The sequence below is a fragment of the Scardinius erythrophthalmus genome, assembly GCF_964197995.2.
Source record: "Scardinius erythrophthalmus genome assembly, chromosome: 5".
Classification (NCBI taxonomy): Eukaryota; Metazoa; Chordata; class Actinopteri; order Cypriniformes; family Leuciscidae; genus Scardinius; species Scardinius erythrophthalmus.
Window position 1 is genome coordinate 45,248,995 of NC_138225.1, and position 22,489 is coordinate 45,271,483.

Below are 22,489 nucleotides of genomic sequence, written 5' to 3' on the forward strand. Positions count from 1 at the left end.
TGGATCGGACTGAGCACCACAACACACCTGTAGCCAATCAGCAGTAGGGGGCGTTTGCACTCAAAATATGGGAGGAGAGAGAGTGAGCAAGAGGGAGATTTGAAGAAAGACTGTAGAAAGAGAGATGTCTGAGAGACATTACAAAAGAGAAAAAGGTCAGAGGAATATCACTGGAAAGGAAGGAGTATGATCAGGCAAGAGCTTTAGGACCTGCATTAATATTAGAAAAGCTTTCCAGCGCTGGAGAGAGCCAAGCAGGAAACCCTGAAAACCGATGCCAAGGTTGTGTTGCTTCTGCTCCATAAGTGAGTAACACTGGTTTTGCTATGTTTCACAGAACCAAGATCTGCTGTTATTTGAATGTTAGCTATAGTAACAGGACAGTTTTCAGTGTCATTGTTTGTCTTGCTTGTACACATGCTTGTATATTTTTGTGTTCATTTTTGTTCTTCCTTGTCAATCATTCATCATCTTGGCATTATTTTGCTTTGATTCAGCTATGATAAAGAGACATCCTTTCTTGCATTGCGTGTTCGTGCATTTTGGAGATGGAGCAATGAAGGGAGAGACTGATTTCAAATATCAACAGTGTTCCTCAGAAATCGCTTACAAACCAGTTGGTGTCACTGACACCAATCACAACACCGTGTTTTCACAAGGAAAGGTACATCTCTTACCTGCTATCTTCATATTCATGTGAGCATCCAGTAACAAGTTCTCAGCCTTCAGGTCTCTGTGAACAATATTGCGTTCGTGGCAGTACTCCACCGCTGAGAGGATCTGCCAGAACTTCCTCCTCGCATCCATCTCGCTGAGCCGCCCGCGGCTGGCCAGGTAGTCTGTGTTGCCAGACAGGGATCAGGTGTTATTGGGTCGTCATCTGCACATCCAGGCAACATGTCACAGTCATGAATTTTTCATGAAAATGGTATGCAGATTCTGACAATGAGCAGGGAAAGGGCAGGGGAACATCTGTTTAACAGGACTGGTCATAGTAGTCCTGATTAAATACTGTATTGGGCTTGACAAAAATACAGCAGCGAACAAAATCTATTTGAAGCTGACCAGCTGGGGTTCATCACAGTCATTTGAAATAAATTGAAATGCAAGTCATTTACTTCAAATTAAATTATTTTTTATTTTGCCTTGAGATCTGCTAATAATGTTAGTAGTTTGTTGTGCCAAAATCAATTCATGTTCAGTTTCAGATATAAACTTGCAATTCTGACTTTTTTCTTTCAATTCTGACTTTTTTCTCAGAATTGTGGGATATAGAAAAAAAGTCCAATTCTAAAGAAAAAATACTTTTTTTCTCATAAATGCGAGGTTATATGTCACAATTTTGACCTTTTCTCTCGCAATCTCGCAATTACGGGTTATAAAGTCAGAATAGTAAGATATAAACTCGCAATTCTGACTTTTTTCTTTCAATTCTGACTTTTTTCTCAGAATTGTGGGATATAAACTCTCAATTGTGGGTTAAAAAGTCCAATTCTAAAGAAAAAATACTTTTTTTCTCATAAATGCGAGTTTATATCTCACAATTCTGACTTTTTCTCTCGCAATCTCGCGAGTTAACATCTTGCAATTCTAAATTTCTTCTCTCCGAATTTTGTGATATAAACTCGCAATTACGGGTTATAAAGTCAGAATAGTAAGATATAAACTCGTAATTCTGAATTTTGTTCTCAGAATTGCGAGTTTACATCTTGCAATTCTGAATTTATAACATGTAATTGAGCGTTAAAAAATATTTATATTATTTTATAATATTATATTTTTTTATTCTGTGGCATAGACAAGCTTCCATACTTTTGTCATTTTAATTATTTTTATTTTTATTTCTATTCAGCTTTCATTTATTTTTATTTCAGTTTTAGTAATTGTAGTACTTCAGCTTATTTTATTTTAGTCAAGGAAACATTTCTAATTATTGTTTAGGTTTTCCCGTATAGTATTTGTATCAATACTATATATTTTATTTCAGCTTTGTTTCATTGAATGCAAACCATTTTGAACAGTTAACAAAAATAACACTGGTTCAGATATGTTTCTGAAAGGTACTGTATGTTTTCATAGTATATTGAGCTCTTTTTTTCCTCAACTGATTAAAAGAAATTTATTTCCACAAACAAAGACCCCTTTAATAACACATTATTTTCTCATGTCCTTTTTCATGCATCACAGGTGTTTGTGTAATAATACCTTTCGCTATGTCAGAGTGACGTGAATATGCAACCACCAGCTTTTCATGAATTTCAAATCCAACAAAAACAACCTGTATATTCACTCCCTCCTAAAACAAAAAGCCTGCCTGTCATCCACAGCTGACCACACTTTCAAAACAGGACCTGATTGTCAGCCATGCCTGCTTGAAATGCGAGTCGAGCACTGATAAAACAGCAGTCCTCTGAGTTAATCAGTTGACAAGGGCATGGAGATGCCAGTTGCATGCGTATGCATGTGTGCGTCATACGGGCCATGTAGGAGACTTCAAAGGGTGCGCTGTGCATGCGAATGCGAGGCAGTGTGCAGCACGAGTAGGATGGTACGATATTGAGTTGACAGATGGCTTCACATCCCTATGGATTGACTATATGACAACATGTCATTTGCACCCAGCAGGTAGGATAAGGAAATTGAACATTAATCTATATCATACCACACATGATATTTTAACCCAACAAAAATAGGAACATCCAGAATGGAGGGAAATATGAAAGAAAATGACTGGGCAGATCAAACATTAAAAAATATAGATATGATTCAAGTCAAAAGGAGGTGAGCAAACAGCAGACAAAAGTAAAAAAAAAAAAAAAAAAAAAGACTGAACCACTTAATTGAATGAATCAGTTATGTTATTTACTACATTTCTGTAGAATTTTATGTACAGAGAATTGTGATAAAGAGCAACTTGAAGGTCATTAACCTCCTCTCAGGTATAAACCCTCAAAAGCAGCAGATATAAAAATATCTCTACAGTTATAGTGAGAATTTCAGATGAGCTGACCTAATCCAAACTAATACCTTTCAAAACCAAATAACATGCAGGTAAAGTTATTCTGGTAAAGTTTCAAGAGGTCCAGGCTCTAAATGTCCATTCAAGCAATGGCCCCACAAAAATCAAAGGTCCAACATATGAAATGAATAAATACATGTGCAATTCAAGATAATTCACTGTAAATGTTCAGGCTGGCAGCAATAAGACCTTGAAAGGAAAAAACAAACAAACAAACACCTGGCACAGTATATAATGCATGTTGCTTCAAATGCCCTGTTTCTCCACATGGAGAAAAAAAAAATGTTTGTAATTATATTAATTTATGATAAATGATTCGTGGTCTGGGTGGAACCAATCTTGAATGCAGTCCAAGTGACCTTTGATCTAAATCATAAATCAAATAATTGACTAAATATTTAGCATTTAAATCAACTTGCAGTAGACCTTTAATGGACAACACAATGTCTGACCACATCATTCATGCTCATTCATTTCTATGGGCAAATAGAACATTCCGAGCATGTTTAATTTAGCTGGTTCCATCAAGTTGTTTTTGTAGTCATTTTGTATTTTTGATCTAATTTTACATAAAATGATCTTGTGGAAGTCTGAAATAAAGAGTCAAGAAAGAGATGTTGCATCTCATATTGCTTCCGATTCATTAGAAGTACACTGGAAATGGAAGGTTCAGCTTAGTGCAACTTTAATGTTGTTAAACTGAATGTATGAAGCAAACTGTGAGCTGAAATATCCACAATGAAAAACAACACTGAAATAAGAGCGTGAGATTTATCTGTCAAAGTGATGCACGTGAAATTTGTGTTCGTTTCTTTATCAACTGGTCTCGTCTTCTTTCAGACTCATCATTGGTTCAATTCATTTTATATTCTAAAGTTAAAAGGATAGTTCACCCAAAAATGAACACAAAAGACGATATTTTGAAGAATATGGGTAACCAAACAGTTGATGGACCCCACTGATTTCCATGGTATGGAAAAACAAATACTGTATGTCAATGGGGCCCATCAACTGTTTGGTTATCAACATTCTTCAGAATGTCTTCTTTTGTGTTCAGCAGAAGAAATTAATTCAAACAGGCTTGGAACAACTTGAGGGTGAATTTTCATATTTGGGTGAACTGTCCTTTTAAGTCTTGGCCTCCTTGCTGTTATTACTTACCTTTAACTTATAACATTACAGAATTGAAGTCAATATAAGCTAAAAACCTTATTGTCAATCCATGAATAACGCTTTTTCAGTTATGAGCGTGCTTGTTTAGATGGGCCTTTTTTATCATAAAGTATAGAACGCTAAATTGTATATGCTAATCAAGATTATGGTATGTGTTATGAGTGAGTTCCAACCTATATCTATAAATGGTCACCATGATTTTCCCCCATATTTTGTTGACCCTGGAACAACATTCTTTGTCTAAAAATGTACTCCTAACCCTGTCCCTACCCCTAAACCTACCCAATAAGTTATCCCTAAAATCAGAGGGAAATAATATGTAGGCTAATTAAAGCACCTAACCCTGGTTGTAAGCCTAAACTTGACATAAACTCTAAACTTGTCCCTCAAATCTGATTGGCTGATTGGAATGTTGTTCCAGGATCAACAAAAATGTAGATAAAGAACATGTTTTATGTGGTGAATTATATTCACCATCTATAAATAAAGGCTTTAGATGACATGAAATTGCAATTCAAATTCTATAATACCTGCAAAATGCATAGATACTGCTCCTATGTCCCCCCCCCCCCCAATGTTAAAATCAAGCCTACGCCCTTGCTAATCTGTTACTGTTTGATTGGATGCACATCCTTTGATGTCAACAAAAGATTCTGGAAAAAAATTACTTATTTGACTTATTCTGACATGATGACCCATTGACATTTCCAGTATTCCAGTTTCTGCCGGTGGGTGCCCACAGTCCATACAATTAATTATACTTGTGTATTTTTCTCTGTGCGATGTTCGCTTGATGAATTCATTACACAAAAGTTATTTGTGTCTCGCAAAGAGGAACACACGGACAGCAAATAACGGTAGAATTGTGTGTATTGTGACCCGCCGGGACCCGATGCGAGATCCACCTATCAGAGATACCAACATTCAGGTCTTTTCAGAGATACCAAATGTTTGGAGGTTTCACCATGACAACAACTTCTCCTTGGTCTCTAAAAATGACTGACATTACTTTAGTGATCAAATTTAGCACTCTTTTGTAATTATCATTTAAATCTGACTATTTTTCAAATTGTTTATCATAAATCAACATCTTAGGAAAATGTCAGGGGTTTCTAATCAAAATATAACTCTCTGTTACAAAACAGGGCATTGATTTCATACATGGACTTAAATACCAGGACTTAAATCATGTTTATCAGGTATTTTGGGAGATACACAACAACAACAAATGAATAGGAAAATAAATGATTTATCAATATTTCTATGAAATATTGCCAATTATAACTCCCATTATTACACTTCTTTGGTTATAAATACATTGTATTGAATGGGTTTACCCATTTATAACCATTTTACCCACATATTGCATAACGTAAAATGGTATATTAATTCTTATGCTCTTATGCTCGGGTCTAAACAATGTAATGACATGAAAAAATACTACATTCAAAAAACGTATTTTTTTCCGGCTTCTCAGGAGAATATTCTAATTTAACCCAAATACATAGAAAATTCACATATTGTACACTGCAGGAAGAGTGCTATTGTAAACATAGCGTCACTGCATAGATTTAGTGCTGACTCTCTGGTACGTGCGCTAAGAACAAAGTACGCATGTTGTCAAATACGAGGAGTATATTAACACAACTGAAGACGTACTGACAAAATCACAAGGATGTCTCTGTAAATTATTATCTTATTCCTCTTCTTTGGCAGCAGCTGTCATATCAAATTCTCTCTCTTGCTTTGTCAAACGCAACCTTTTGCCCCTTAATGAGGCTATAAATCTCATTCACTGTCTTTCAAGTATGACTGTAGCTTTACTGCATGGGGCTGTTATGGGTGAGATGATTGTTTCTTTGGTCACGTAGCTCTCATCTAAAACACCAGGACCTTTTTCCATTACTGGTGCCATCACAGGACAAAAAATAGCTTCTGCTCAGCTCATCCATTAGTTTTAAGTGAGTGAATCAGTGTATAGATGGATGAAATATGCAGAAATGTGGTTTGACCATCTCAATCCACTGCAGGCATGCATTCACTGCACATGCAATACTTTACAGTGTGGGGTGAATATATGGATCACAATGAAATAGTGTTTGTCTGCACATATAATGAAACGGACGCACTCACCAAATATCTCTCCATTTCTGGCATATTCTGTGACTAGATAGAGCATGTTTTTGGTCTCCATGACCTAATGAAAGAGAAGAGACGTGATTCTTATCCATTGCATGAATGTGGAATGCTATGGCAATGCAATTCATATCACAAAAACCTCAAATCACAAGTGCACAGGAGACGGACAGCATTTTCACCTGTCACTATATTGTTCACACATTTTAGAGACATACATAGGTGTAATATTTCTGTAAGCTGTCTTTCTCTACACTGCTGTCCTATCTCTGAGAGCACTAGTACCATAGCATTAACATTTCTTCTGACGTACATTGGAGTAAAGTCAATGTAAATATTGTCATAAAATGTTTTAAACATTTCTGTTCCTAATGATGTTAAAAAGCTTTTGAGTTTGAGGCTTGAAAAAAAAAAATCTAGACAAATACAATCTATAAAATAAATAAATACAATAACGAAAATGTAAAAGTTGTGTAAAATAAATCATTTGTCTATTAATTATTTGATAGTAATGATTTCTATTTTATGTATTCATTAATTATATTAATGATAATAATAATAATAATAATGAGTATTATTATTACTCACTCGTTTTGTTTCATAGTTTTATTGACATTATTTATTTTATTGATTACTACTATTTTTTATTTTTATATTATTATTATTATTATTATTGATAAAATAAGCAAAAACAAACAAATAATACGCTATCAAATAAATAATAACATCAACAAAACTATGAAACAAAACCAGTGGATAATAATAATAATAAAAATGATTATTATTATTATTAAATAAAAATAATTACACTTTAAATGAATAAATGTCAACAACAATACGAAACAACACCAGTAGATAATAATAATAATAATAATAATTATATTTGCTATTATTATTATCATCATTATCCACAGGCATTAGAAATAACAAAGTAGTTGTGTCCAAAACGTTGACTAGTACTGTATATCAGTGTGCCATTGTATCTACTACTATACTTGGACCATGATATCACCACGTAATCTTATTTTTTTGTAAGGGGATGTTTCTTCATTTCATAGCACTATTTTTGCCTGGTTGTGATGTCTAGTGTTGAACTAATGACCATGTGGGCATTTGGTAGATTTCTTTAGGTTACTGATAGGTTACCCAGTTGACTCTGCCAAAGGAACAGTGAGCAGTTTTGTTTTTTAGAAAGCTGTATGTATAATACCAGACAGACAAATCACAATATGACCACTGTCATGATTGGACTGCTGCTGATGCTGTATTTGTGTTGTGTAACTGTTGATACTGCATCAGCATCCAGGCCCAGAGTGACCTAAAAATCTTACATAACATGACAAGACTAACCCTATAAAGCTCCCAGCCGAAACCACTGGATTCAACAGGCCTTATTCTCTAGAAAAATCTCATGGAACAAATGCTAATACAGGTAAGAAACAAAAATAGCTGAGCAGCTGATGGGTTATTATCAAAAATGTATTATACACACAATATGCACACGCATGGTCATGCAGTACCTGGTAAAGCTTGATGATGTGAGGATGGTCCAGCAGCTTCATGATCTCCACCTCCCTGTAGATCTTCTCTAGGTTCACCGCATCTAGCTGGGTCTTGTCTATGATCTTAATGGCCACCTGCAATTCAGCAAATGTAAATGTTATGTCCATTGGGCTTTTATTTTGAAGCCACTGATGCATGAATTATTTATAGTTTCCAGAAAAATGAAGGATTATTCACCGAGCTGCACCACAACAACACAATGAAACAGTCAGCTTTTAAAAAATTAAAAGACCACTAAGGTATGACATTTGAGTATATGACTTAACTGTAATAAAGTAGTTTTTTTTTTGTGTGGAAGATTTCAAACTAGCATAAAAGCATTGCTCACAGACTGCTTCCTGTCTTCATGTCTTTACAGCATCTTTTAAAAAATCATGCAACTGCAACTGGATATACACAAACATAGTTTGTGGTTACACCACTCGACATTGTAGAAGTAACATTTTTGTCTTGTACAATATGGTATAAACGTTGTTCAAAATTGTTTAAAACCAACATGAGTAGCTATACATTGCAAATATTAGAACTTGGCACATGTTTGACACAAACTGCAATTTTAAAATGATATATATTTTTCATCTCGCAGATCCCATTTGTCACATACCAAAATACAACTTACAAAATATTTAGGTTTAACATTGATGGGCTACACTCTTCCCCTTTCTTATATACAGCTGTTCCACTTTTGCTTCTAAGTGAGAAATGGTGGGAATCTGCACTTGTTTGGTTTTATCTGAATTGATCTTGACTGCAGTCACTCTAAAACTCAAGTTCAGAGTAAACTGACCATGGCACAGCAACAATGTAATACAAATCTAAACAGACGACGGGGGCATAGGGGCAGATCCGATTATTTACAGAAAATACACATCAAGCAATGAAAAATTTCATTTATTTAAAGTAAATAAATAAATGTATTTAAAACAGAGACCCGAACATGCAAAATATGTTTCTATACTTATGATTTGCCACTGTGCCCTAGATATCAAAGGTCACGGTTGTTGTTGTTGTTTTTTTGGATCTATTAAGCTATTAAAAAATATATTTTAAAACGTAGCCTAATGCATGAGACAAAAATCAGAGGACCCCTTTAGAGCCTGTTTTATTTCACAAATAACTTTTAATTTAAATAATTCTTAATTAAATGCACACACACACACACACACACACACACTCACACACACACACACACATATATATATATATATATAGACACACACACACACACACACACACACACATATATATATATATATATATATATATATATATATATATATATATATATATATATATATATATATATATATATATATATATATATATATGTGTACTCAAGATGTAAGTCAAATATTTTAGTTTGTGGTTACACCACTCGACATTGTAGAAGTAACATTTTTGTCTTGTACAATGTTATAAACGTTGTTCAAAATTGTTTAAAACCAACATGAGTAGCTATACATTGCAAATATTAGAACTTGGCACATGTTTGACAAAAACTGCATTTTTAAAATGATATATATTTTTCATCTCGCAGATCCCATTTGTCACATACCAAAATACAACTTACAAAATATTTAGGTTTAACAATTATGGGCTACACTCTTCCCCTTTCTTACAAAACAGATAAAAGTGTAAATGTAAGTTGTTTCCAATGCAAGTTAGCGCAGGCACACTGAAAACACTAGTGTGTGTGTGTGTGTGTGTGTGCGTATATTAGGCTACTCACCTCAGATTTTGTGATGCGATGTCTCGCCAGCTTCACAACTGCAAAATTGCCTTTTCCCAGCGTGCGCTCAATATCATAAAATCCCACGCGAACCGGTGCCCGCTGCGACGGCTTTTGGTCCTGGGCGGCCATGACCATAGTTTTCTAGTGAACTACTGGATAAAGATGTGTGTGTGTGTGTGTGTGTGTGTGTGTGTGTGTGTGTGGATGGTTTGGCCAGCTTCACCTGCTCTTACAAAGCAATTGAAGTGGCGGGTATGATTTCTAATGCCAAAGCTAAAATGCAAATGGGGCATATGGGTGGCAAGGGCTCCTGCACATTTCTTCGTTGCCAGATCAGGGCTTTACATGACTGAAATGAGACTGAAATGAGAGCGCATTCCGCTCTGATGCGCGGAATGATGTTCTGGCGCTCGACATGCATTGACGTCAGTGCAGAAGGGATTTTATAAAGGGGCGGATCTCACAAAGCGGCTTCAACGTCCGTCGCGGCATGTCACCAAGACAACCTTATCCACTGTGTACGTCAATCTCAAATCAAATTGCGGTCTCTACAAACACTTCAACTCGGTTGCGTGCATTTGACCTTCAACAAATTAAATGCATTTTATTGTTTACATTTATGAAAACCATCATCTTCTTCAACATAAACAGTTGCGCCGACAAGTACGCATTTTAATTCATTTGTGCTGCATACGTTTTTCATAGAGGTCTGGTTTTGCTCAATGTGTGCAAAAAAAAAAACTGTCATAGTCATAGATAAAAATAAATAAATGAATAAATGAATCACTGCTCTCTCTGTGCTTGAAATGCAGCTGACATCATTATATTGCTTCATATTTAGAATTTGTGTTTAACACCGCAGTGTAGACAAATGAACCCTAATCTATTATGTATAGCAAATGGCTTTGCGATTTTTGCAATATAACAACTTTGAATCTACATGTGGGTATCTTAGAATAATGTTGATTTTTTTTTTCATTTAAAAATATTATTGTTTAAAATATATTTGGTCTATATATGATTTAAAATATAATTTAATTTAAATAAAAATATTTGTAAATGTATTTAAACATCTGTAAATATGCGCTCACCTGACTCTTTAGCATGTTGTCAGATAGCGACCCCTGCTGTAAAAAACGGTTTCTGCTGTTATGCTCTCTTTTTTTTTTTTTTTTTGTTAAACCAACCAAGTAACAAAAATAGTAATTTCTGAACACTTACATACAACAATGAAATACAACAATAGATGACAGCATAAATAAAAATAAAGGTACACTGTAAAAAAATCTTTTGTTGACTTAACTCATTTTTTGTTATCTTTTTGCATGGGTTTTTTTGAGTTAAACTAACTTATTTGGAAAAGTGTACCTGACAAATTTGGAAAAGTTTACCTTTAGTTAAGTTAACTTCGAATTTAAGTTCAGTCAACTAAAGTTAAGTTTTCTAAACTACATCCAATAAGTTCAGCCAACTAAAGTGGTGTTTTTAAACCTGCAGCAGTACCAAATAATTAATTACTACTAGAACATTAATTTGTAAAATACATTTGATTTAAAAAAAAAATATGGAAAATTAACGATCACTGATACAATTTACAATAGTTAAGTCACCTTTATTTATATAGCACTTTTTAAAATACAGATTGTATCAAAGCAGCTTCGCAGTGAAAACATGAAAATAATACAACAAAGTTTGTTTCTAGAAGAAAATTGCGTCATCGTCCACCTTAAGTAGGGCAGATCAATAATATTGTTGAATATTAAATGTCCCCAACTAAGCAAGCCAAAAGCCAAGGCAACAGTGGCAAGGAACCAAAACTCCATCAGGTGACAGAATGGAGAAAAAAACCTTGGGAGAACACAGGCTCAGTCGGGGGCCAGTTCTCCTCTGGCCAACGGGCAAACAGTGTATTATTATGAATCAAGCTGCATTACAGGTCAGAAGTCAGCTTGGATCAGAACATCTAGAATATTATCCAGTTCCATCTGGTTGGAAGTCGGAGTCATCAGACGAGTTTGATGAGGATCAGTGCTGATGGCTGTCGTGTCGATGAGGCCTTCACTGGGCTGATGAGGCTGGCACTTCAGGGATGGGTCGTGGATGGGTCCAGGCGCAGGCCCACCATCTGATCTGGATACGGCCCGGATCCGGCTGACTTCAGTAAAGCACGGAATAAACAGAAAGACTAACGTAGCGTAGATTCCATTCTTCTTATGATGTAACGAGTACATCAGGTGTTATAGGAAGTGCCCCTGGCTCCGGCTGGCCTAGTTTATGCAGCCTAATAATCATTTAACTGATTTGAATAATAGAAATGTAATGTTCTATATGAATTCCAGGTAAAAGTGATGCGTTTTTAGTATAGATTTAAACTGACAGAATGTGTCTGCTTCCCGGACAATGTTAGGAAGACTGTTTCAAAGTTTAGGTGCTAAATAGGAAAAGGATCTACCGCCAGCAGTCGATTTTTGTATTCTAGGTATTATCAACTGGCCAGAATTTTGGGATCGCAGTAGACGTGAAGGACTATAATGCGTTAAGAGCTCGCTCAAGTACTGGGGAGCTAAACAATTTAGTGCTTTGTAAGTAATCAGCAATATTTTAAAATGTATACAATGTTTAATAGGGAGCCAGTGCAGTGTTGACAGAACCGGGCTAATATGGTCATACATCCTGGTTCTAGTAAGAACTTTAGATCTTTGTTTATTATGCATGCAGGGCACCACCCATTACAGCATTACAATAATCTAGCCTTGAGGTCATGAACGCATGAACTGACTGTTAAACATTGAAAGCATATGTTGTAATTTAGATTTATTTTTAAGATGGAAGAATGCGGTTTTACAGATGCTAGAAACGTGGCTTTCAAATGAAAGATTGGTATCAAAGAGCACACCCAGGTTCCTAACCAACGACGAAGACTTGACAGATCAGCCATTAATTGTTAGACAGTTTTCTGGGTTAATACGTGCAGAGGTTTTTTGCCCAATAATTAGAAACTCTGTTTTTTCAGAATTAAGTAGTAGGAAATTACTAGTCATCCAAATTTTTATATCAGCTATGCATTCCGTTTATTTTGTGAATTGGTGAATTGATGATTGGAGCGCGAAGAAATATAGAGCTGAGTAGTAGTAGTAGTAGTAGCCTGTTATGCTGAGTATCATCAGCATAACAGTGAAAACTAATTCCTAATGATATCTCCCAAGGGTAGCATGTACAGAGTGAACAGCAGCGGTCCTAGTACTGAGCCTTGTGGTATGCCATACTGAACTTTTGATCGATAAGACATCTCTTCATTTACTGCTACAAACTGATAACGGTCAGATAAGTATGATTTAAACCATGCTAGTGCAATTCCACTATTGCCAACATAATTTTTGAGTCTATTCAAAAGAATGTTGCAGTCAATAGTGTCAAATGCAGCACTAATATGGAGTAACACTAATAGAGAGATACAACCACGATCGGATGATAAGAGCAAATCATTTGTGACTCTAATGAGAGCTGTCTCAGTACTATGATACGGTTTAAATCCTGACTGGAAATCCTCGCAGATACCATTTCTTTTTTGGTGATTTTTGCCTTTTATTGTGACAGGACAGTATAGAGTGGACAGGAAGCGAGGTGGGAGAGAGACGGGGGACAGGATCGGGAAAGGTCCACGAGCCAGGACTCAAACTTTGGCCGCCCGAGCGCAACGGCGCTACATGTCGCACTGACCATGAGCCATCGGCGCCGACGCAGATTTCATTTCTTTCTAAAAAGGAACATAGTTGTGAGGATACTGCCTTTTCTATTAATTTTGACAGAAAAGTTCAATTCGAGATCGGCCTGTAATTGACTAATTCTGTAGGATCAAGTTGCGTTTTTTTAATAAGAGGTTTAATAATAGCCAGCTTAAAAGTTTTCGGTTCATATCCTAGTTACAAAGATGAATTAATGATATTAAGAAGAGGATCTATGACCTCTGGAAGCATCTCTTTCAATAGCTTAGTCGGTAGAGGGTCTAACATACATGTTGTGGATTAAAGGGATGGTTCGGAGTAATTCAACCTAGGGTCCTTTGTACCATGACTTCGAGCCAAACACCCTCCCAGAAGCTTTTTTTCCCTTGGTCGAACATTATTAAAGTTAGATCTTATTTAGAGATATCAGCCGAATGGTATAGTGCTTAGCACTAATGAATCCAAGGTTGTATCTTGTAAATTACCCCACTAATAATGCCCGGAATGGTACCAAACTTATACAGTAGAACAAATAGGTTCTGTACTAAAACGAGGCATTGGAAAGTTTGTAAGTACATCAGGAGTTTATTTAAATAGCACTTGCCTGATGGCTTATGCTACCGCTAACCCGGATGTCAAGGTCACTTCCGTGATTTGTGAAAAGCCCATAAAAATCCTGGCAGAAAGCGATGCATGATGTAGTGTACATCCGAACCATCTCTTTTTAGATGATTTAACGAGTTTAGACAATTCCTCCTCTCCTATAGCAATGAATGAATTAAATTTTTGATGCTATACTGTAGTAGACGGCTGCATAGTTATAATTTTCTCTCTAATATTATCAATCTTGTAAGTAAAGAAGTTCATAAAGTGTTGAAGCTTTATTTTTTGTTAATTTAGCTACTGTTTCGAATAAATAACTAGGGTAGTGTTTTCTTCTAAAAGTGTTGAAAATAAGCAGATCTAGCAGTTTTTAAGGCCTTTCTGTACGCAATCGTGCTCTCTTTCCACGAAATGCGAAAAACTTCTAATTTTGTTTTCTTCCAGCTACGCTCCATTTTTCTGGCTGCTCTCTTAAGAGCCTGAATGTGCTCGTTGTACCACGGTGTTGGACTATTTCCTTCAATCTTCTTTAAGCACAATGGAGCAACTGTGTCAAAAGTGCTGGAAAAGACAGAGCCAATAATTTCTGTTGCAACATCGAGTTCTTCTAGGCTATCTGGGATTCTGACGAGATGAAACTGATTAGGAAGATTATTTATAAAGCAATCTTTAGTGGCAGAAGCATTCTACCATATAGTTCTACCATATTTATAACACAGAGTCGGCTTTGCATCCTTGACTAAATTAAGTATACATGAGATTAAATAATGATCTGAGATGTCATTGCTCTGCTGCAGAATTTCAACGGCATCAACATTGATTCCATGTGACAATATTAGATCTAAAGTATGATTACGACAATGGATGTCGTACAATACGAACAATTTAGAATGTCTGTAAATGCTAATCCCAATGCATCTTTTTCATTATCTACATGGATATTAAAATCACCAACAATTAGGACTTTATTTGCAGCCAGTACTAACTCTGATAGAAAATCAGCAAATTCTTTGATAAAATCTGTATGGTGCCCTGGTGGCCTGTATACAGTAGTCAGCACAAATGTCAAACGGGATTTATCACTTACGCAAGATAATGTTACAGAAAGCACCATCACTTCAAAATAATTATATTTGAAACTAGACTTCTGAGTAATACTATGCTATAAATTACAGCAATACCTCCCCTCTTTTCCTTTTAAACGAGCCTCGTGTTTATAGCAGTAATCTTGCGGGGTGGACTCATTGAAAGTAATGTAATTGTCTGGTTTTACCCAAGTTTCTGTCAAACACAGAACATCTAGATCATGGTGCTTTTGAAGAAAGGGATTGGATATTCAGCAACCCAAGCTTTTTCATTTGTTCATCTGCATTATATTTGTTTTTTATTTGTTGAACATCAATCAAATTTGTACCCTTAAATGGGTTTGGGAGTTTTTTGTATTTCCTAGTTCAGGGAACAGACACAGTCTCTATGTGATGATATCTAGGTGAAATAGTCCATGTGATGTGATTTATCTGACCTTAGTGACGTGAGACAGCTAGCAGACAGTCGGTTTAGCCAGTGAAGGATGGAGCCATTCGCGGTAGGCTGGATGAGCGGTTCCTTTCTGGCCATAACTCCCCAGCTCCTGTGACCCTTCCATTACTTCCTGATCTGCATATTGAGATCAAGAAGGCATGGAAGAACCCATATTCTGCATGAATCCATTGTCAGCAGCCAGTAAACTATGCTGATGTTGAGGGGATGAGTCGATGAACCCAATCGACGAGACGTTGGCAAATTATCTCGTTGCTGGAGAGGCATTGGCACTAAAAGCTCCGGCCCTGCCTTCTAAGCCACTCAAGATTACATCTTGCTTGAATGGCAGTGCATATGCGGCAGCAGGACAGGCTGGGGCTGCCTTACACACTATGTCAGTGTTACAGGCATACCAAGCTGACCTGCTGAAGGATTTGGATCAGGGGCAGGGTCTCTCCCCTGACGCAGTGGACGAACTGCGCCGCACCACAGATCTGGCTCTTCGGGCCACCAGACAAACTGATGCCTTGATTGGAAGGTTGATGGCAGCGATGGTGGCCATGGAGAGACATCTGTGACTGAACCTGGCTGACATCGGGGAGAAAGAAAAGGCCTTTCTCCTCGATGCCCCAGTTTCGCTATCTGAACCTTTCGGCACCCCCGTTGAGACGGTGGTAGAAAAGTTCAGAGAGGCGAAGGCGCGCTCGGCTGCATTTAAATCATGCATTCCACAGCCAGGGGGGCCTGGCCTATCCTGGTTCGAGGATTGGAGACAGGGCCAAAGGTTCAGCGTCACCTCTTGCACTCCTCCTCCTACAAGGAGTAGGTCGCAATGAAGGCGCAAAGAGGAAGAAGAGGGATCTGAGGGAGGTGATCCAACACAGGTGCTCCCAGCATCAGGGTGAATAACAACCATCCTTTCCTCCTCTCTTCTTCCTTTCCCCCAGGTGTTTCTCACAGCAGGCCTGAGGCCTAGACCGATGATGATATTTTCCCATTAAATGGAATGCTTCGGAAGGTCTGGAGTCGGGCTTGGTAGTGAGCACGCCCCTTCTAGCTTTTGGGTGGTAGGCCTTCATTTTAAGAATGTAATTAAGGCCGCTGCTCTATGAGCAGCAGGATGATCTTTTTAGGTCATTATTATAAGGTTGCTTAACTTTAGACCTTGGTTCCCTGTTTAGAAAGTATTAAGGGGTATGTTTGATAGGTATTAAATTAGGAATTTAGGGCCCTGAAGTTTCTGTATTTATCATAGACTGTAAAAAAATATGGACGTAGTGTCCGTGACATCACCCGTAGGTTTCTGAAGACTGTTTTTGAAGCCTAAAGTGGGCGTGGCTGACCGTCGCCATCTTGGTAGCGCGTCACTCCTGAATTAATTTATTTTTACAGTCAGACAATTAGCTGAGGGAACGTGACGGCTAACAAACAGCAGTCAAACAGCTAATGATGACTTATGACCACTGCAGCGGGAATCCACCTGTCACTCAAAAGTGGACTCCCTTAATTATGCAAAAATGTAAGGCTTAATATAATTTAAACGGATGAGTTATAAAAAAATTCTCCCCCCTCACAGTTGTCATGAAGGGCAAAATTTGCTGTATAGACCAAAGCCACTTCTTGCTCCAGGCAGTAAACATGTTTTTTTTTTTCTGCTGTAAAGTTGGGCATTTTAACATGGGGGAGATGCAGATTTGACTCACTTTTGCAGCCAGCCTCAAGCGGCCAGTTGATGAATTGCCGTTTAATTCACTTCCGTGCTGGTTTCAAGAGAAAGACAGGGAGGTTGCCGCTTGGTTTTTATAGGAAGGCTTGCATACCTTATCATAGGCCTCCTCTTGTGTTAGGTTTATGTAGTAGGTGGTGCCAATGTGTGTGCATGTGAGCTTCAAACAGGTTTTGTTCAGCGTGAGATGGCTTCCTCCCATTTGGGTTTGTCTCCTGAGGCCACTGCTTTTTATAAGCACCAACCAAGCGTTGGCCCTCATTGGGCCACCTTGTATTTGTATAGCTGGTCTCCTCTCACTTCTGAGAGTTGTTAAGACTATACTGTAGCTTTGAATTCCAGACATAGGATATTCAAGTGCCATCCCCACGAGGGCTGCCTTAATATCTGGCTTAGGCATGTGTATTAGGAGTTTGTTAGAAATGATCTGCTAGAAGCTTTTTCGTACCGAGTCCCTCAGTATCCGAGCGTAAGCTCTTTAGATTTAGATCATCTAGGCTACAGCTTATCTCTGGAAGGTCTAGTTTTTTCTAGCCTCCTCTTTCTACAAGAGTTGTATAGCCTAGGCCTGCCTCTGCATTAGGCGATTATGCTAGTAGATGTTAAGGGTAGAATAAATAGCAGCATAGGTAGCAGGCTATTCCTAAGCATCCCATGCAGACATATTCTGGGTGTTGTCAGACCTGTCTCTCTCTAGAAAGAGAGAGTTGGAAGCAGAAATGCTGAGGTCTCCGTTTTGAGAGGTGTATATTGTAGCTAATTTCCAAGCTAGTCTTTAGGTTGGATATCTAGGCCCCTTGAATTGGTTTCAAGCCATAACGTGGGATTTTCCCTACATAACATTTCATAACATTTCCCTTGGGATCAATGTCTTTTTGGCTACCCACAACTCTAGTCTATTCACCCTGCACCACTGGAGCTCTTTTTAGGACACTTTTTAGGAAGTTTGAGTACACTCCCTTAAAGCCTAAACATGCCATGGGCTGATGCTTTTGATAATTGATGTTGTAGGCCTTTCTATAGGCCTCCTCGATAGTCAGGTAATGTAAGATTGTACTCTGCTTGTTTAAAGCATCGATAACGCTACATCGATAGAGCATCGATGTAAAGTAGGAAAAACCGGGCCTATAGTATTTATATGAGTACATGATATCTGAGGCTAGTTCTGCTAACAAGTATCGCTATCAAGTAGTGGGCTTTCACAGGCCTCCTTGAAGGTGGTTCTACTATCTTGTGGGTTTTAAGCTAATAAATAAGATCATCACGTTGTAGGCTCCCTATGAGCCTCCCTGATTCTAGCCCAGAGCCTGGTCAAATATATGTATATATATATATATATATATATATATATATATATATATATGTATATATATATATAATTTTCCTAGCTACCCTAATGCTGGTTAGAAGATTGAAGGACTCTCACAAGGCCTCCCTGCTAGATTAGCCCTTGAGCTGGAGGCGCTCCCCTTATCTAGGGTCCCTTTAGAGTGCCCAGCCTCCACAATGTTCTAAAGCACTGTGTAGACCCAGGATTGAGTTGAGTTACTCCCCTCATTTGGATGCATGTCTCTATGTTCCGGTTTCACTATTGGTTTTGTGAGAGACTCTGTTTGGGAAAACAGACAGGTTGTTGGCAACACTAGGTAAGTAGATTTGATCAGGTCAGCCTCCCTGGTGATATGTGGGGTTGACTCTTATGTCCCCCTCAGAAAGTGACTGGACGGGACTCCTTTCGGACCCCCTGGCCATATTCCTTTAAAGGAACCCCTTCCTTGGAATCTGTTGGTTCCAAGCCTTTGAGCAGCCTTGGTAGGCCTTCCATTGTTCGGAGGCCTCTTTGAGGCTTATAACTTGGGCAGTGACCGTAGGGACCAGAAGTTTTCTTTGGCGTTTCAGGCTGAAACTGCCAGTTCAGACGTTTTGTCCTGAGCCATAAGTGGCATGCACTCCCCTCATCGATGCAGTGCGAGTTCCCTTTCGAAAGGGAACGTCTAGGTTACGACTGTAACCTCTGTTCCCTGAGAACATGCCTTGGGGCTGCCTGCTGAATAGTCCCTTCAGACGAAAGTGGATGACATGTTCTCTAGGCGCCCCTTTTATACTTCCGGGTCGCACTAGTAGTGACGTCATAGGCTGTTGCTGGTCAAATTCGATTGCAGTGATTGGATAGCTTTTCAGACACCAGTTCACGTGGAGGGCGTTCCCCAATCATCGACGCAGTGTTTCATTCCCTGTTCTCAGGGAACAGAGGTTACAGTCGTAACCTAGATGTTATGTGACATATTGTTCTCCAGCTGTTTTATTTACCACTTTCCGCAGTTGGAAACACTGATTGATCGATTACATGAGACATAATACATTTTGGTAAGTTTACTGTATCTTTCAACATACCTTATAATGTTAATTTGTGTTTATTTACTAGTATTAATGAGGAAGAGATGATCAGTGCCGCTTGAACTGAGGCGCTACAGCGATCTGTCTCGTCACAAGAGCGCAAAAACGGTATTGTTTGAATTTCATAATTAAATTGACAGAATTTGAAAGCTGAGACTTTAGCCCTATTCGCACGGTATAAGTATTACCTGGTGACCTCTAGTAATTTGTAATAATTGCGGAGATTGTCTGTGATCTTAATCCCGTCCGAATCGGCCATTTCTGTAATTTGTAAAGTAAAAATTCCTAGCCTGGGTGCCAGCCCGAACCCCGCCCACAACATTTTTTGGTCGGGAAGTTCGGTCTGGACTCGATCCGTTGAGGAGTAATTATGCCCGGCTCCCAAAAGGCAGAGCCAATCAAATTGCCAGGGCGGGCTTTAATCGATGATGGACAGATGATCTGCGGTTACGTAGTCACCCATGTCACCAAAGAGCGCTTGATTTGAATTAGTTTACAACAAAGACGACTGCAGCTGGAGAATTGAGATTTCACGAGTTCACACTTACAAATAAGTCAGATAGAATAAATGCGTATATGAGATTTAACGAGTTCACACAAATAAGTCAGATATGCGTATATGACGTGCTGTCCGAGGAGAGGGCTGTGGGCTCGGTAGCCATACTTGCCCCGTATTCCTGGTTGTGAGAGAACAAGAGTGAGGATTCGGGGTGGTGGAGGGATGCTGAAAAACTGTCAAGGAGTGTTAGGTAACTTGATAGAGTGAATATGCTTGCTGATATAGGGTAACGTTAGACATGTATTGTTTGATGACAAGTTGATATTGGATTGATTATTTGTACGTGCTCCTCCCGAACTTTGTTTATGAAACATCATGTGTAGATTCCGCCATCGCGTCTGTTATAGAAGATATCCACAGCGCATTCATTTTAAAAGAGGAACAGAGAGCCGCAACATTTTGTTGGTTGAAAATATGAATGAAGAACATGCGTCATTTACTCCGTTGCTCTGATTGGTTGTAGGTCTATCCAATTGAGTGCAGAGATTTTTTTTTTCCTGGTTCGGTTGAGACACGCCCCATAATCAAATCTCTGTGGAGCAGTATCAGACTCACATTCTGACTAGAATATGAGTATGACGAAGTCAGGCTAAAAAATTCCCATATTTCGCCGAACACCGAAGTCCTGTGATAATAATATTAGTCCCGTGCGAATCGGCATCTCTGTGATTTGGCGGGGTCGTTTATAATTTTTTCAAGGTTTTTGTTTCCTGTGCGCTTTTTTATCCATCTTTCGCCAAGAATGGAGGCTGCGTTGGAGTGTTTTGATAGTATTTTGGGTGCTATATCGTTATACACCATGATACGATACAACTACACCATTTGCAGAGAGAGAAAGCTGAAAACCATCAGAAGAGGTACTACACATGCATGTACAGTAACTGACTGGTGATATATTTGCCCAAATATGAAAGTAAATATATTTAGTTTCAATTTCATTCATTTGTTTTTGTTTATTAAGGCTTCATTAACATCACTGCATACACATTACAATATTTGCATAAGAAACTTGAAGCCTGTTTGACCATTCATTATTTCACTGAAAAAGACAGTCTGCGAGAGATTGTCACAGTGTAATTAAGTACTGAGGCCGATACAGCACATCCAGTAAAAGCAGCATAACATGGTCATGCAAACCAATCAGGTTTGTGTTCATCCTTCAGAGTTTGGCTTTAAAGATGCATTAAAAACTGGTAAGTATTACTGTTCTTTTCGCAATGGTCATAGGAGCCTATGAAAACTAGGATAGTATAGGCTTAAATAAAAAAGGTAAACAAGCGAATGTCAGATAATCATTACCCGTAAACTTAAGATGTTGTTGCATTGAAACTAAATCTGTAGAATTCTAGGAATTAGTTTTTCTCATTCATTTAATACATTTTGGAAATCTAAAACATTCACACATTCCACACATATTAAGGTTCCTTGAGCTCTAGCGCAAACCTGATTTAGTAACCTATCCACTTTTTTTGCAACGCTGAAGAAAGCTATTTTCTTTAAATGTGCGAGACTTCCGTTTCGGTTCATTTATCCGCAATAAACAAATAACTAGAAGAATAACAAAGTACAGTAAATGGTGAGTAACAAACCAGTGTGTGTTTATGATTACGATAACTATCAAACATTTTCCATATAAAGTACTATGCTTATATTGTTACCATTATGACCAAGTTAAAGGTAGGGTAGGCAATTTGTTTTATAAACACTTTTTGATATACTGCTTGAAACTCTTTTCACATCCTGATAGCAATCAATAATACAAGTGATCTAAATATTAAAACATTTAGGCTAACATATATATATTCTGTGGAATATATATGTGGACCAAAAAATGTTTGTCCAATCACTGCATTCGGTCCTAACGCCACAAAGAAACAGCAGTCACGTTTTACAGTTCCTCCAGAACCAAAACAACAAGCTTATGCTGCGTTCACACCATGTCATAACCGCAATTACAAAATGGCAACCCTGTGAAGTTCTACCCGGACCTGTTCACAGCCTGACTCAGATTTATGCGTTTCTATGTCAACACTATCAACGCCGAAATTTATCTGAAGCAGTCAGGAGGTACAACTAGAGCACAAGTTGTTTATGTTCATTATTATTGTAATGTTATGCGCTTTAATACATGAGGTAATTTGACACCGTCTCTCTTTTCACGCTGCTTTCAAATGCTGCTTTGTGTTTTCATGTATTTTGAAGGAGGGTGGGATCTCATGCTTTCAAAGCTAGCTTGCTATTGCTAGCCTGTTCAAAATTGCCTACCCTACCTTTAATTGGACATGACGTTAACTAACAATGTACGATACTATAGCTGTATACTTTGATACACTCA

At 37.9% G+C, this 22,489-nt stretch overlaps 1 protein-coding gene across 1 annotated transcript in view; it reads right to left on the reverse strand.

Annotated features, from left to right (window-relative positions):
* sik2a (salt-inducible kinase 2a) overlaps positions 1-9,758 on the reverse strand; it is a gene marked incomplete at both ends in the record, with an annotated part of 37,547 nt that extends 27,789 nt beyond the window's left edge. Inside the window, 4 exons of the mRNA XM_081365788.1 lie at positions 678-839; positions 6,326-6,389; positions 7,849-7,965; positions 9,621-9,758. Coding sequence (XP_081221914.1) covers positions 678-839; positions 6,326-6,389; positions 7,849-7,965; positions 9,621-9,758 — 481 coding nt within the window. The remainder of the gene's footprint in view (positions 1-677; positions 840-6,325; positions 6,390-7,848; positions 7,966-9,620) is intronic.
* Between the last annotated feature and the right edge of the window lie 12,731 nt (positions 9,759-22,489).